At 43.5% G+C, this 17194-nt stretch overlaps 1 protein-coding gene across 1 annotated transcript in view; it reads left to right on the forward strand.

Annotated features, from left to right (window-relative positions):
- The window catches only part of NIN (ninein), a 97436-nt gene that overhangs the window by 10314 nt on the left and 69928 nt on the right, over positions 1–17194 (forward strand). Inside the window, 1 exon segment of the mRNA XM_034992762.1 lies at positions 9222–9303. Within this exon segment, the coding sequence (XP_034848653.1) occupies positions 9222–9303 (82 nt within the window).

The raw sequence follows: 17194 nt of genomic DNA on the forward strand, positions 1-17194 counted from the left end.
ATGTAGCGCAAACTGAGGAAGGAGTTGTGAAATCCAACTTTATTCCAGTGACTGAATTTCCTTTTCTTCATTTCATTTTCACTGTCTCTTAGTTGATAAGTTGGGTAAGTGACCTCAGAGACAGTACGATGGATTGGCTGGCTGTGACACAAGACAGACGGGAGCAGCGATCATTCTGAAATTAATGTACAAAGGATGCTATTCTCAGGGGCTTGGCGCTATGAATGTCATGTCTAACAGGGCTCACACTTAAAAAAACAAATGTGAGGTGTTTTACAAAACTGGAACCATTCTTGGTCACTCTGAGAAGGGGGGATTAAGCTGCTTGTGAGGACATGGGGTCTCTAAAAAATGCTGAAAATCTTGCTTCGGAAGCCATAGAGATGGGAGGTTTGAGGATGAAATCATTTGCTCATCATGTAATGCACTCAAATGTGTGTTCGTTCTGTCTCGGTCTCGGACACCTTGAGCAGTCAAGGGAGTCTTGAGTTTCCCACTGTGGTCCTGGGGGATCTCAGCCTTTTGGGATATAAGGGTAGTACCAAGAGTGGATCTGTTTCAGGGCTGATGAAAGCCTGAGAAGACCTGACACAAACTAAGGCTTCCCGTGAGACGTCTCCGAGTCAGCGTAAATACACAACCCTCTGCTGCTGACAGATTGCGCCTTGGCAGCGCATTCACTGTTCGCTCTCCAGATGTTGCCCATCTTTGCCCCCCGTTCGGCAAACTAAAGCAGGGGAACAGTTATCGATTGATTTGTTAACGACTTGACACCATCAGCCTGCTTTTTACGTTTGCTATTTGCCTATGAATAATGAATACCTAAGTGGTCTATAGCCTGATATTTACTTAGTGAACCAGTGATAAAAGTTAAATAGATGTATGCATATTGATTTCATGTGGGACGTCCCTGGTGACTGTCTTGAGAGCAGGGTTGGCATGAATTAATGCACTACTGTTCGATTTGCATTTTTTATGAAACTGAGTTATTCTCCTCAGATGATCACATAAACTTGGCCATATGTTGTTAAGATACTCTACATGGTCTATAATTTTAAATTACAAGGAAAAAAATTCCTTAGAATTCACTGAAGAATTCTAAGTGCTAACACCTTCTTGATCGTGAGTTGTAAAATTATACGTTGTTTTCAATGCCAGTCATCTTTCTTCTCTTTAGAGGGTATTTATAGAAAAACTTATAAGGGTTGGCAGTTTGGTTTCATAAACAAGGAGAAAGAATAGTAGCATGACAGATCTCAATATATTCAACTATTCAGTAATTCAATAAATACGTATTGTAGGGATCCTGCGTGTCAGACTTTCTGCTAGTCTGTGGTATGGGTGCCACTTACATATGTTTATCATAGACTAAGGTTTTCCATTAAATTTGCTTTTGGGTACGGTAGTATCCAACAGCTTCCTGGATATTTAGGTTTAAATTTATCTTTAAATTTTAATGAGTATAGTTTCTAAATGAAACAAAACTTCCAAGTTTACCTTTATTGGAATTGGGCTGAATTAATCATTTTTTCTTGAAAAAGAAATAAGAAAAAAGCATTGCCCTCCTCAATAAGAATATGAATATTTTCTGTTTATTTTTTATTTCAAATCCATGTGTAATAACTTCCTGGTTTTTTTTTTTTTTAAAGCCTAATATTTCTTTTGACAGTTGTTAAAGAAAGTAACTGAAATTGACTTGCCATTTTCATGCATTTTACTCCTAGGCCATTTACCCCCAAATTATGTTTCAATTCATCTATCTGATCTTGCTTTATAACTTGAAGTTGTATTCCCCTGAGCGTGGTGCTATTTAAGTATTTGAAATGCCTGAGGATTGTGGATCACTGATTTGAAAGAAGCAAGACATTGCTGGTGGGTGTTTCTTGCTACATTATCAAAAGAGCTCCATGTATCAGTTAAGCATGTATCCATGTATCCATGTATCAGTTAAGCACCTGTCAGGTGGGTGGGAGCCCAAGGCTAGGGCCAGGGACTCCTGAAGACACAGAAGTACTTTTATTCTGGTCAGGTAATGTGCCTAGCAGCTGAACAGCCTTTTTTTTTTTTTTTTTTTTTTTTTTAAGATTTTACTTATTTATTTGAGAGAGAGAGCATAAGTGGGAGAGCATGAGCTGGGGAGGGGGTAGCAGAGGGAGAGGGAGAAGCAGATTCCCTGCTGAGCATGGAGCCCGACGCGGGGCTCAATCCCAGGACCCCGAGATCACAACCCCAGCTGAAGGCACACAACCGACTGAGGCACCCAGGTGCCCCCACAGTCCTGAGAGCAAATACTACAAACATATAAGAAAGTAGAACAGCATTAGCTCTTTTTTTGAACCAAGTTTTCATCCAAACAATTGATGCTGGTCATAGGTGCTTCCTGTTTTTTGTCTTTTATTTTTCATCTTTATTATTATTTTTTTAAATTCAAGTTAGTTAACATATAATGTATTATTAGCTTCAGGGTAGAGTTTAGGATTCGTCAGTTGCATATAACACCCAGTGCTCATTACATCAAGTGCCCTCCTTAATGCCCATCACCCAGTTACCCCATCCCCCCACCCACTTCCCCTCCTGCAACCCTCAGTTTGTTCCCTATAGTTAAGAGTCTCTTATGGTTTGCCTCTCTGTTATTTTATTTTTCCTTCCCTTCCCCTATGTTCATCTGCTTTGTTTCTTAAATGTGTCTTTTATTTTTCTATTTTTTATTTTTTAAAGAATTTATTTACTCATTTGAGAGAGACAGAGCATGAGCAGGGGAGAGAGGCAGAGGCAGAGGGAGAAGCAGACTCCCTGCTGAGCTGGGTGCCTGACGTGGGGCTCAATCCCAGGACCCTGGGATCACCACCTGAGCTGAAGTCAGACGCTTAACCATCTGAGCCACCCAGGTGCCCCTTAAATGTGCCTTTTAAATTATATGTTGTCATATGCTTCTGTCTTTTATTAGAAATCAGAACATAAATATGATGGTCTACCTTGGCTTTATTGAAGCTGTCATATCAGTTTTAAAAATGCGTTTTTCTTTACTTAAGGAATATAGCAACTTTGAGACCTAACAGCCCCCTGAGATTCTAAGGAGTTTCCTTGCTGTACTCTCTGGTAGGAATCTGGATGCTGAGGTACTCCATGTCCTTGGTACTCTTCAGAATCAGAACAAGCCCCCTGGTAGCAGAACCCACAGTTGGCTTCCGAAGAATCCCATAGGTGTGTGGACTTTGGTCATCAAAGGCACTTTGAAATTTTTAGTGTTAATATCTGATAGCTTTACAAATATAATTTAGCTCACTTTTTCCACCTTTCATTTCAAAGTGCTTGGGGGTTCTCTTATAAATATCATGATTAATTTCATATGATGGATTTGCTTATTTGTTTCCAGTTCATTAAAAGCTTTTAGGATTTCTTTCTCTTATATATATTTTAACCATTTGAAAGGTAAATCAGAAATACAGAAGTACCTTCTGGTCATGATTATCTGGACTTGTTCTCCGTGTGCAAAATTATGCATGATCATCAAGTAGTGTCTATTTATAACTACCCTGTGTTCATGCTCCTGTTTCATATTATTGATCTGAGGCTTTTTAAATGCATTGGAGGAAATGGTGGCAACATTTCTCATTGCATCTCTTATTAAATGTCTGGAAGCTGCCGTATCTCACTGTTTAACCACTATAGTTTAACCTGATATGGTGAGGTGTATTGTCTGATTCCCATTTGGTCCTGTGACTCTGTAAACCATCACACCCTTCCATTACAACAGTCTCCATTGGGGTTAACTTGAACTCCTAAGGGTCTTTGGTTCCCAATTATAGACAAGAAGACATTCTGATTAAGAGTCTGCAAGACTTGCTTCTACTCTGTATTAATGCTTCGTTGTCAAACTCATTGCAAAATTAACTTCGGTTTTGCATGCTGCGACCTCGAGCCTCTCGGAGCTATTGAGTCTCATGGGAAGCCAGGGCGAGGGGAGGGCTGTTGGGAAGATCAGGCAGCTCTCAATGAGAGGTGGGAACAGGTGCAGAAAGGCTGTTCTCTCCTACCTGCTTTATTTCAGTAATGACTGCCTCTTTCTCCGGAGAAAGTATGGTCCAGAATGCCGATTTGATTTCTGCAGTATTCTGCTGATACTCTTAAGAGTAGCTTCTTGGGACAGAGGGGACTTAAAGTTCTTTAGTGTCCATCACAGATTTTAGACTTCAGTGTTCATCTGTATGACAAAGAAACGTTGGAACCCAGAACTTGGGAAAGCACATTGGCCTGTCCAAGGTCAGGCAACTCATTTCAAGCAGCAGCCGGATAGGAACCCAGATTCTCCATCCCTGAATTTGAATGCATGTCTTCACAGCCTCCTCAGACTCCAGATGTAGGCAAGAAAGAATCTCATTCTCCACCCCCACCCCCATCACCACTACCACCACTTAAAGACAGTATAGGATTAGAGCAGAGTCATTGAAGTCAGCCCCGGATTCGAGTACTGGTTCTTGCGATTTTTAGCCCTATGGGCATGTTACCTTGTAATAGTCTGAGCCTCAAGTTCCTCATCTGTATAATGGGAAAAATAATACCCTCCTTACAAGATTGTGATGAGAGTTGAATTAGATTGTGTGTGTCAAAGACTTACTGTAGAGCCAGGCACGCAGTTAACTACCATGTTCTAGGTCTGCCTGTCCTCCCTCCGTCCCTTACATACCCAGAATGGGTCTTTGATAAATAGTGCCTTCCCAGTAATGATTTCCTGAGAAAGCTCCTAGGCGTGGAGAATGGATTTGCTAGAAATTCTCTTGTGTGACCGTGGTTTGCATCTGTTTCCATTTGTAGGCAGGGCCCCTTGGATCCTCTTGGAGTACGACTTCATACACTTGCTCTAGGCTTGGACTCCCCTTTTCAAATGAGCTTTGCCTCTCTTCACGTTGTCTGCAGTAGATGACTGCGGTAACCTGAATGTGTTACTTAGAATCAGACATTTCACAACGATGTCTTTCATTATGAAACTGTGTCTCTTTATCTGTATTCTTTCTCTTTTGCATAATGCTGTACACATCATTTTCCTGCACAGTGACCTTCTGAAGAGTCTCGATTTTCTCTCCCCATTGCAGCTAGCACTTCATGTTTGGAGTGTTCTTTCATCGATTTCCCTTTGTATTAGGAGATACGAACCTCCTTGGTGTGATGATAGTTACATGGGCCTTTGTCTCGTTTAATAAGATCACTTAGCTGAACACTTGGCTTGAGCCTCTCATCCTGGGGCTGTTTGAAGTGCTGCCTGCACACATGTGGAAACTGTATGTATTTGATCTCCATGATTGCACGAGACAATTTTATGCAACGTTAAGTTCCTTATTCTACTTCCTGTTACAGGGGGGTTTTTTGTGTGTGGTTTGAAGTAACGTTTGTTTCTTATGCGGTGCTTACTTTCTTTTTTTCGGAAAGGCAAATTGTGTTTCTAAAAAAGCATCCGAATGAAATTTGGAGAGGAAAAATGATGAGGTAAATTTCTATTAGATGGGGGTGACACATGACAAAAAAAATCAGACTTGACTGGTCTTCCCGTTAATTTAGCTCAAATGCCATGTGTGTTTTTAGTCAGGTAATTTTCCCGTTGCTGCAAACTGCCCTTTGCGGCATACAAGATAGAGGAATGCTTGTAAATGAATGGCAGCAATTATTATTCAAATGAGGGGGTACCAACCGGGAGAAGCACAGCTTGGAGGCTTGCTACCGCGTGAGATTTAATTGCATTGTATATTTGTGAAGATTTCTAAATTTTAACATAATGCAATAGTAAAGCTCCTTTGGAGGAGAAAAATGGTACATCGAAATTCCAGTTACTGAACTTAGTGAGCCCACTGATGCACATTTCTTCACAATAGAGGGCATTTATTAACGTTTTGGTTCTGGGATGTGCCCTAAGGGGCTTTTCCACCACATCAGTATTCATGAGCATTGTTAGAAAGTAGCAATTACCTGCCTCTATTAGAGAACCATCTTCTTGGAAGATGCGGAATTTACTGTTATTTAAAGTGGAGGGTCCAGTGTCTATATGCCCTTGCAGGAGGAAAAACAAAGATCAGTTTAAGACTTAGGACTGCTCCAGTTGTTTTGATCAGCTTGCCATGTTTTCATTTTTTGGATTTTTAGGTGTGTGTGTGTGTGTGTGAGTGTAAAAGAGGTCCATCAGATAGACGTTGTTGGATTATGAAGAAGTTAATCATGTCTAGTCTTTTATAGACCCTTTTTCTTTTAAAAAAAATGCAGCTGATTTAGTAGGTCCATTTTGGAAATGGTGCAGCCCTGTCTGTGAATATCTTAGCGAAGCCATATGTCCCGAAACTGTCCCACCCCCTTGTTTTTGTGTGTCTCAGAGCACTCACCAGATTCTACCTTACAGGTGCTAAGCAGCTTTCCTCTCTTCTTCCCCTTCTGCCCTCCCACAGTCAAGATTCTCTTCCTCATCTTGGAAATTGAATGGGATTAACATCCAGAGTATAGGTACCTTGGTCATTTTTCAGGGTGAGTGAGATTGAGGTACATAGACTCCTGGGCTACCTTCATGGCTAATACTTGCTGAATTGAACTATGTCAGGACTGGATTCAGAAGGGCTCTTTCTGATAACCTCTGTCAAAGCTTAGGCCTTTAGAAGACCCAGCAGAGACCCACCAGTGAAGTGTAGAGAATTTGAAGTTCTCAAGGCGAGTACCTCCCTTTTGAAATGCGAGCCTCCTTCTGTTCAACTCACAACTGGCAAGGAGAGACAAAGGTTTCATTCAGGTCACTCCATCAATATCCTACGGGAGGAGGAACACCCCCCCCCCCCCCCCCCCCCCAGCCGAGCTCCCTAAACACAGCATGCTGGACCCGTTTCTCTGATGTTGGGCAACTGTCCAGATCCCGGTGGGGAGGCAAGATCCTGGCTGTCACCCCCACGACCTGGCTGTCCTGGTTACTCTTGCTTTGCTTGAAAAATGTGTCCATTTCTCTGTAAAAGTTGAGGAAACAGTCATGCCATATACCTATTGGTAGTCACTAGCCTCTACCTATCGGTAATTAAGTATACCAAGTGGTATTAACTTCCACTTGCTGAGTACCTGATAAGTCCCTGGAAGTTCTAGACACCTTATGTAACTCTCGTTGTGATTTCCTGCTGCCGTTGTGTGGGAGGTGTTGTTATAAATAACATGAAATACATGCGGTGCGTTCACACAGTAGGTGCCTGGGCTCGCCGTGCTGTTTCTGGAATATGCACTCCGTGGCAGCCCGATCTCTATCACTCTTGTTCACTAGGGTAGTGCCTGGCCCATGGCAGCTGTCCGATAAATATTTGTTGAACGGATCATAAGAATTGTTAGAGGTCCCCATTTTTACACACGAGCAAACTGAAGCTCAGAGAGGAGAAGTTTAGTAGTTGAGCTACAGCAGGAAGTCAGTGGCTGAGGCAGGGCCGGAACCTGGACCCGGCTGGCTCCAGCGCAGAGTCTGTGCTCCTCACCCTCCTACTGCTCGCCCTCAGGGGAAGGAATGAGTCTAGTAGGCAGTGGTAAATGCCTGGCAAGTGTCCCGGGATGGGAGAGCCCTTGGATATGTGCTGTTTGTGGACTGGCTGCTTGGGAAGATGGCCTTGCCCCTGGAATCAGGAGCCAGGATGCCACAGTGCCTGAAGCCCACACTCAGACTTTGGGCCGGCAGCAGGGCCTGGCCCTCTTCCCTCCTGCAGGCTCCTCGGTCATTTGTCCCTTGCAGTCTCTCAACCTTTCATTGATTGTCGGGCCCTGGCTCTCTAGCAGATGCTCTGCCTCCCTTGACAGACTGATTTTTTTTTTTAAGTGGGAGAGGAGGAGGGGAGGGACAGAGGGAGAAGGAGAAAGAGAATCCCAAGCAGACTACCTGCTGAGCGCAGAGCCCGACATGGGGCTCAATCTCAGGACCCTGAGATCATGACCTGAGCTGAAACCAAGAGTCAGACGCCCAACCCACTGAGCCACACCCAGGCGCCCCTGCCTTGACAGGTTTCTGCTCTGGATCCATAGAGTATACTGCTTTTTTTGGTCTATACTCTCTAAAGGAACATGCTTTTAGAAAGTAATTTTAAGTGATCAAAATGGATGTGGTAGAAAAAGCACATATACTTTGGGAGACTATGGTAAATTGCAAGCATATACAATTTTATGTCATAGGAACCTCAGTGTACTCCTCTCCTTTGCATCAGTTTGCATGGATGAGACAAATGCTTTCTTTTCTCCATTGCTTAGATAACGAATGAGGTTTGCTGCTTTTCCTAATATAATTTGGCAGTGGTTTTTATGTGTCACCTATATTCAAACTGCTAGGCAGTGATCCGTAATGATGCCCAACGAGACCTGTAGTGGTGCAAATACCAAATTGACTGACATTGTATTTACATATGGGCTTCTGCATAAATAGGTGCCCTGTTATCAAACTAGAGTTTTGGCAAGAATACCATCTTTCCCTTCTGCCCCATGGTGAAGTCACACAAATTTAAGTTATAGGAGAATAAACTTGGCCATAAAGAAAACCATTTTACCCCTTCAACCAAAGCAATATCCCCATTCTGAGTTGTTACTTGAATAAAACTCATGTTCTTTCATCCTTCTATCAAGGTCATTGTGTGTTTAAGAATTCAAGAGAATGCTTCCCAAGGTTCTTTTATTCTTTGTGTTTATGATTGATTTCTTTTTTGTTTATAGAATCACAGGGGCCTTGGGAGATAAATATTAGGTACCTGCCTCAGGCAAGACTATATTCAAGTCATCCTCAAATGGTCGCACATTCTCTTCTAGAATGTCTTAAGAGATGAAAGCATCTTTGGGACATTGTTACAATGGATCATTTACTTGGGAAGTTTTTCCTAATATCTCACCTAACCTCTTTCTCTTGTGGTCTTGTTCAGAAGAATAAAAGGAGTTGAGTTCAAAACATCTCTTTTTTTCTGAATTTATAAAGAGTGTTTTGCTCTATAGCTTTCCCCCTCAGGGTTGAATAAATATTGATATTAATGTTAGTGTTTATGACACTGGGGTGTCAAAAATGATCAGTGCACTTTCCCTTCAGTGCTTTAGAGAAATGAAGAAAAGGGAACAAAAGCAGGTTATGACTCACTTCAAGGCTGCCAGGATGCTACCAAGTGGTTGTGGCACCTTGAAAATGGATTTACTTCATTACGGCTATGGAAACTATTTTGAATTTATTTTTCGTGGTTTATTTTTAGGTGCATTTTGACCAATTTAAAGAAGCATTAATACTTATCTTGTCTAGAACTCTGTCAAATGAAGAGCACTTTCAAGAACCAGGTAAGGGCACTCACTAACTTTTCTTCTCTACATTCCTCTTTAAAAATTGTCCAGGGAAGAATTCAGGGACCTTGAAGCATGTCTGTGAAAGCTTTGGGTGTCTGTCTGCCTTTTACAGATTGAACAGTTATTTTCAGTGACTTGTCTTTTGATATTATCCTAAAAGCCTTGCAGCTGTTGAACACTAAAATGAGTCTTCCCTGCCACAACAGTGTATTATGGAAGAAATAATTGGATTGTTCCTAGGCAATATGTCCGATCATGCACCAGTAACTCATTCCTGGAATGAGCAGAGTGAAGGTGGATGGTACTTCCTTCGTCCTACTTCCTGTGTATGGGGAAGGATCTGAGTCGGGGGTGGAGGGTGGGTATTTTGCCTGAAAGAAGAGTGGTCAGTCTAGAGATAATCTTACTTAGTCCTGGTAGGTGGATAAGACATTATCGCATTTTATTATAATTGATAATATATATCTCAAGGGATAGTTCTTGAGGACCATGTTGTTCATTTTTGTATTTTCAGTGTTGAGGGGAATGCTTCACACATCGTAAATATTCAACGAATGTTAAAAAACAAAGAATATTACACTTCACTGATTTTTTTTTTAAAAGCACTGTAGATTATAAGACATCATTGTTTTATGTATCTCTGAAAAGAAAATTTTTTTTTGCCAGTTATAATAGTAAAATGCCATTGATCGTAAGACTTATCCTAATGTCAGAGTGTTCAAATCTTGGTGGGGGGGGGTGTCTGCGTGTGTGTTTATGTGTTTGTGTGTGTGTCTGTCATCGGATCAATGAAATACGATAAATACTTAAAGGAGAGTCTAAACAGGGCTGAAATTTGTATTATAATACAGTCCCGTTTTATCAAATCATTGGTTCTCAGATTTGGGTTAGGGGTTGGCTATAAAGGAGCATGAGGGGATTTTTGGGGTGATGAAACTGTTTCATATCTTGATTGTGGTGGTAGTTACAAATATTGTTTTTCCAACCCATAGAATTGTGCACTAAAAGTGAAATTCTGTGTGAATTACACCTCAATAAACCTGAATTTTTAAAAAGATAACAAAAAATAGTCCAGTTTTTGAGATTGAGGAGAAATCATTAACATTTTGTCACTACAAAGACTCATTCAATGTGACCTATTTAGATAAAGCACAGATGGGAACTCATTTCTTCACTGGTGATCTAGTTCTTCATTGTACCTTCTGGAATGCTTAAGATTTGTGTCATGTGTATGAACATTGCGTTTAGCAGTATTTTGGATTCCAGATTGAGTCGCCCCTTTCTGCCTGTTGTCACCACCCCTAAGAAGGTTATCTTCAACTCTGAGGCTTGCCAGCGCTCTCTAGAAGCCCACAGTGAGCCTGTGGGGGAGGTTATTGCCTTCTGGAGACTTTCCAGACTACTAATAGAATTACTACAGACGACCACTGCTGGAACATGGGCTTCTGTTCTTACGAGGTCTCACATTTTGTTGGTATTTTTATTTATTTAAGGTTGTCTTTCATCTTGATAACAATAGCCCGAGATCTAGGGACCCTGAGTAGAGCTATGGTGCCATCTCCACATTTTAGTTAATAAGAGCCTCCGTAACCTAAGAATTCAGTTTGTTGCTCTTCTATGTGTTGATCATGTGCTTTTATGTGGGTTTGGAATGGGCAGTCCTGCCACCACTCCACGTGATCTCTTTGCTGCCCTTTCTTCAAAACCTGTATGATCACTTGCCAGAAAAGGGTCATGCTAAATGCACCGATTTATGGTGACCACAGATGTGAAGGGTACCTCCTAGAGTTGCTCAGTGTTGGGATCTAAATAATAGGATGAGGAGGTAGACAAAGGCTGGCTGAGCTTGGTCATAGCCGATTTATGAATTTATGATTTACAGATCTAGCTCCGGATGGTGGGTTCAGAGTTCTCTGTGTGCCTCACTGCAGTGCAGGTTGAGACCATAATTTGGACAAGTCTTCCAGGACAACACACAGAAGGGATTTTATCATGGTGCTGTGTGCTCCGTCTTTTGGGTAGGCTGCTGCAGACCTTCGTGAGAGAGCTGCCCCAGATCAGGGGAATGAAGCAGCAGAGTACCTATCGACAGCATTTTACACAGCACTTGTGGGCCCTCCCTAATGTTTGGCCTGCAGGGTAAAAGCTAGGATTGAGCCAGCACCTTAAAGAGTGTTCTATCTCTTAGGAGCCAGTGAGTCAGCCCTGCCTCCCACAGTCCCTGCTTTGTTCCTGAGCATCTCTGCTTTTTCTGTCTCTGGCCCAACTCGCTCTGGCCCCTCCAGTTGTTCCTGGGGATCATGCAGTTCTTTCCACGGCAACATTCTCTCACCCACTTGAAAATGCGATTCAACCCCCACGGGCTGACTGGCTTGGCCTGGTAAGCAAGCAACAGAGAAAGAAGGTTCAGGACTCAAACGCGGTATCCAGAGTCCGCCTGAGGTCACTCCCTTCTTCCCCTTTATGAAGATGACTGTCCCCTAAATCCTAGACCATACCTTCGGAGGGCTGGAGAGAATGCTGGCGTTTTCCCCATGAGCACACCGAGGCCCGAAGAGACACGTGGCTTAATTGAAGTCTCACACGTGGTGGCAGAGGAGGATGCTGCCGCTGTGTCACTGGGGGGCTCCTCCTCTAGAGGAAGCTCTGGCTTAAGAATGTCAACCCCCAGGGGCACCTGGGTGGCTCAGTCGGTTAAGCGGCTGCCTTTGGCTCAGGTCATGATCCCAGGGTCCTGGGATCGAGTCCCGCATCGGGCTCCCTGCTCGACGGGAAGCCTGCTTCTCCCTCTCCCACTCCCCCTGCTTGTGTTCCCTCTCTCGCTGTCTCTCTCTGTCAAATAAATAAATAAAATCTTAAAAAAAAAAAATTTGATAAAAAAAAAGGAATGTCAACCCCCAGATGTATGAGCTGGGGGCACACACCCAGTCCTCAGTCAGTGCGGCCTGGCCACAGAGATTCTGACAGTTGGCCAGAGTCAGCAGGAAGGAGTGAAAAGAGCAAGTTTCACCTGATCATTAGTGACAGGAATGCCTATGTCTGCAGCCTTCTTTGGCTTTTCAGTACTTAGTTCATCCTGTACCATAAGGGCCAGACCTGTGGTATTTTTGTCTTGTCTTTTGAAATCAATGGACCAACTAGACTTTGAGAGGGAAGATTGCCCTTAAGCAATGGAAGGTGACGGAAAGAACAGGGCGACAGTGCACAGTCTTTGAAACAGAATGGGTCACGAATGGATATTTTATAACACCTAAGATTTTTATCGGTTAAAAATACCTGACGCTGTACCAGAGTATAATAGAGAAAGCCCAGCTTGATCTGGTGGGAAAGGCCCTCAAGCCAACAGGGATAAAATACTGGCTCTGCCTCTCTAATTGGGTGGCCTCCTACGTCACCTCCTCTGTGGTCTTCGGTCACCTCATATGTGAAAGAGGTTGTACTGGAAAATACTTAAAATCTGTTCAGCTCCAAGAGTCAGTCGTGTCATCTCTGAATATCTAAATGACCTCTAAATTCATGAAAAAGACTAGCTTTGTGTTTCTGTCAGACTCTCCCTAACCTAAATTGACACTGGGAAGTTCTGCTTGCTAAGGACAAATGCCTAGTGGACTTCATGCTTTCATATTCCTCTAATAAAAGACAGTTATATGTAAATAAACAAAAACAGGGCGCCTGGGTGGCTCAGTTGGTTAAGCGACTGCCTTTGGCTCAGGTCATGATCCTGGAGTCCCGGGATCGAGTCCCGCATCGGGCTCCCTGCTCGGCAGGGAGTCTGCTTCTCCCTCTGGCCCTCCCCCGTCTCATGTGCTCTCTCTCATTCTCTCTGTCTCAAATAAATAAAATCTTTAAAAAAATAAAATAAAAAGATAAACAAAAACAAAGCTGTATTAGAATTTGGGACGAGGGGTGCCCGGTGGCTCAGTCGGTTAAGTGTCCCAGTCTTGGTTTCAGCTCAGGTCATGATCTCAGGGTGGTGAGATTGAGCCCCACATCAGGCTCTGGGCTGGGCATGGAGTCTGCTTAAGATTTTTTTCTCTCCCTCTCCCCGCCTCCTCTCTCTTTCTCTCCCTCTAAAAAAAAAAAGAAAGAAAAAAAAAATTTGAGAGGAGATGGAATTAAATCATTATTTCCATAGACTTGGGTTCTGCCGTTTATAATTTCTCTGAGGTAGTTTCTTTATTTTTAAAATTAATGTGATTTTCATACTAGATGATTTTCAACATCCATTCTACTCTGATAATTTATGATTCTAAGACTCTTAGGGAAGAGTTTCTCCCCTAAAAACAGCAACAACAACAAAATGAAAAATGCTGGTATTGAGATAGGGACAGGAAAATGGATTGGGGATGTAGGGAATTGTTTTTAAATTCCTAACTGATTGACATCAGTGACATAATTCCTTCATATCTACATGCACAATTTAATTTTTAAATTATTTTCCTAGAATAAGAGAGGGACAAAAAGTTAATTAGAGAGGGACAAAAAGTTAATTATTGCTTATTTATTCAATTTGCTCTGCTTTAGATTATAGGATTTTTGTAATGGAAATGCCACCATGGGCCTGAGCTATATGGTATCAACATACTGTCTGGATCTGTTCTCCAGAGATTTTGTCCTTGTTTGATGTATTTTGCATTCGATTTCTGTTCAGTAGTAGGTGTTAGCATAATACTGGAAGCCCTTTCTTTCCCTGATATGGTTAGTGTAAAAATCTTCCCTTTGTTTACCCGGTGAGGGAAAACGGAGATCTGCAAAAGCCAAATCATTAGGAAAATAAGACTATGGGTGGTTTTGGTACAGATGACTGTTTTTGGGGTTTTTTTTTTTTTTTTTTTTTAGATAATATTCCTAATTCCAAGAGCTACCCTAATTTAATTATTTTTCTTATATTTTGAAGAAGCTATAAATATAATAAACAGATATCTTTTCATTCACTCACCAGGTTTGCAGGGAAGCAGGTCTTATGAGCAGGTATCGGGCTAAAGATGGGTGTTTGCCACTAGATTCAGAGGCCTTGGGCCAGGCACCGAGGTCTGGCTGAGGGCCCTGTTTTTAGGAGATCTACACACAAATGGCCCAAGAGTTGTGTTCTGTTGTGCTCTCTCTGGTTGAGTCAAGTAAGTAAGAACTTGGTTCCCTGTTCCCTTGTTGTCTATGAGGACCAGAACAGTGAGGACCAGAACATCTTTCCAAAAGTGAAAAGCAAAATAAAACCACCACTACCACCATCAAAAAAGGAGTGGAGTCACTTCCTGAGGTCAGGGGGAATTGGAAACACTCACACCCACTGCGGGTCACATAAAATGATAGGACCGTCCTGGGATTATATGGAACAATGAACAAGCACCAGAAACTATAAAAATTCCTTTGGCTAATCAATGCAGCTCTCAGATTTTATGCTATGGAAATATTTATGGATGTGCACAAAGATGTGTGTATAAGGATAGTAGAAATTTGAAATAGTGGAAAAATATATATCAAGCATAAATATTTGATAATGTATAGTTAGGCAAATTGTGATGTATCTGTAATCAAAGAATAAATAGCGGTTCAAATGTGCTGTAGAAGAATGCTAATGATGATTTTACTAAGAATACTTAATGATGATTTTGCATGTGCTTCATTTTTACTAAAGGGCAGAAGGCATTCTTCTAAAAACTACATGTGCTGTGCAAAAAAACAAAATACTTGTGCAAAAGACCAAAATACTCCTGTGAACAAAACCGTTGGCCCAGGAGTTGTGCCAGTGTTGTAAGTTTATGTCAACTTCAGAGTCTGAGAAGGTTTCCAAAGCAGGGACGTGAAAAGGAGAGTTAGGGAGTCTTAGCGTCCCTCCCATATCAGGTAAAGGGGAAGGAGGTGACAAGGAAGAGAAAATTTGGGTAAGAATGACACAGAGGTGGCTCCAGTTCCTGAGATGACAGACTGGATCACAACATTATGCGTTTGCCGCTGATCTTACCCATTACAAAAAAATGAGGTCAAGGAAGTTTGCTGCAGGTTTGGGAGCTGTGGAGTCTCTGACTTTGCTCCCCTGGCCCAGCCCACTGGCTCCAGGCCACTGTTGGCCCCACAGAAGTCTGGGGCGGCAGGGGGGGAGCCCCATGGGGTGTGTCTCAAGCTTCTAGGCCAGGAGCTACCAGACAGAACAGCATCCTTGTCCCACTGAGCTCCTGTCGTTTTCCCTTCCAGAAAAGTAGGCTAAGCTTTCATGACATTAAGTACTCCTGATCTTGATGAGGACTGAGGGTTCCAGTCCAGGTCTGTTTGAATCAAAGCCCAGGCAGGCTCTTTCCATGAAGCTCTGCTGCCCTAGAAAGCATTACAGCCCAGCTGGGTTGGTAATTGTACATGTAAAATGCTTTTAGAAAAATAGGACCATGATCATTATGAAATCAGGAGCTATCAACAGTATGGGGGGCACTGAATTCATAGAAGAAAAGGTTCCATGAAAGTGGTACCAAGCCAGTTACTTGAGAGAAATACGTTTTGAGTTGAACCTGGAACTACGGGGAGGATTCACTTAAGTGAAATGTGAATTCTCTGCCTTCTTCCCCCAAAATGGCTCAGGATGCATGGCCTTCCAACAGGGATCAGCAGGCTGACACCCCTAGGAGGAGGCTGGGGAGACAGTCCTATCATCGTTAACAACTCAAAGCGTTTTTCTGTGGTCTTCAACGGCTTTAGGGCTCCACAGACCAGCTAGTCAGACCACTAGGTCCTGGGCTGGCCACACACATCCACCATCCCAGGCACCCTGGTGGGGGGCAAACCTTCCCCTCCGAACTTTCCTCCCAGGCAAGGTTAGTCAGAGCCACCCCATTAGCTTTGTGCCCCGAAGCACCTGTGTGCTCCAGCAAGCACCATCAACTCAGATTGGTGAGAACTGGCTGTGGCGACCACTCCTGAAATTCTGCCACCGCATTCACTGAAAGCCCCGGATGAGCCCCCGTGTCTTGTGTGTGGATTCCAGGACAGAGGGGTAGCTGCGGAGCGGGGTGCTAGTGGCCAGGGCGCAGCCGCCCCAGCAAGGGCCGTGTGTGCACAGAGGTGTGGGGTGAGGACCCTGCTGGCTGATGACCTCCCCCGGAGGCACAGGGCACACGGGGAGGCGGAAGGAACGTCCGAAGGCTTCCCTGATGTCTTCATGTTGTTCATTCTCTCTTGGACCCTCTTCTCCCCTGCCCTCCTTGGGACATCCCCCTCCTCACCCCTTTCTTCTTTCTACCGCTCCAGCTCACCTCTGCCCTCTTCCTTGGACCCCCCACTACACTTTGCCCCCACTTCTGGTCCCCTCCCCCATCTGTTCCTCTTGCTCCCCACCCTCCATAAGCCTCTAGGTCCCTGCCCATCTTCTCCTTCCCACCCCCTCTCTCCCCACCTGTGTCTGTCCATGTCTGTCTCCCTCTTTCTCCCCCCTCCCCCACCTCTCTCTCTCTCGCTCGCTCTCTCTCTCTCGCGCTCTCGGTCTTCCTTTAATTCTTTCTCTTCCCTTTTCTCTTACTTAGTATCAGGTATGGGGTTGCACTCTGTGTCATGCCCGTGTAATGGTGTTATAGGAGGTGGGGAGGTGGGGATGCGCCACGGGGCTGGAGGGTGTTCATTTGCTGCCTGACTGCCCTTTCCCAGGGAAGCTTCTTGCGGCTGCTCGTCCCGAGGTTTGCAATGTGCTTCGTTTTTGACTCCTTATTTTTAAATGAGTTTCAGGAATCCCATGTGCTCAGCAGAAATGTAATACGGAGGGCCTCAGACCGGAGTTACCCTGTGCTGAGGGCCTTTGGCTTTGGAAGGGGCTGGTGTCCCTGGGAGTGATTGTCCGGGCTAACTGAATGGGTCAGGAAGGGAAGGAGAAAGCAAGGGTCCATATAAGCAGTTTCAGAATAAG

The sequence above is a fragment of the Mirounga leonina genome, unplaced genomic scaffold (genome assembly GCF_011800145.1).
Source record: "Mirounga leonina isolate KUSES-001 unplaced genomic scaffold, KU_Mleo_1.0 Mir_82, whole genome shotgun sequence".
In the NCBI taxonomy this organism is placed as follows: Eukaryota; Metazoa; Chordata; class Mammalia; order Carnivora; family Phocidae; genus Mirounga; species Mirounga leonina.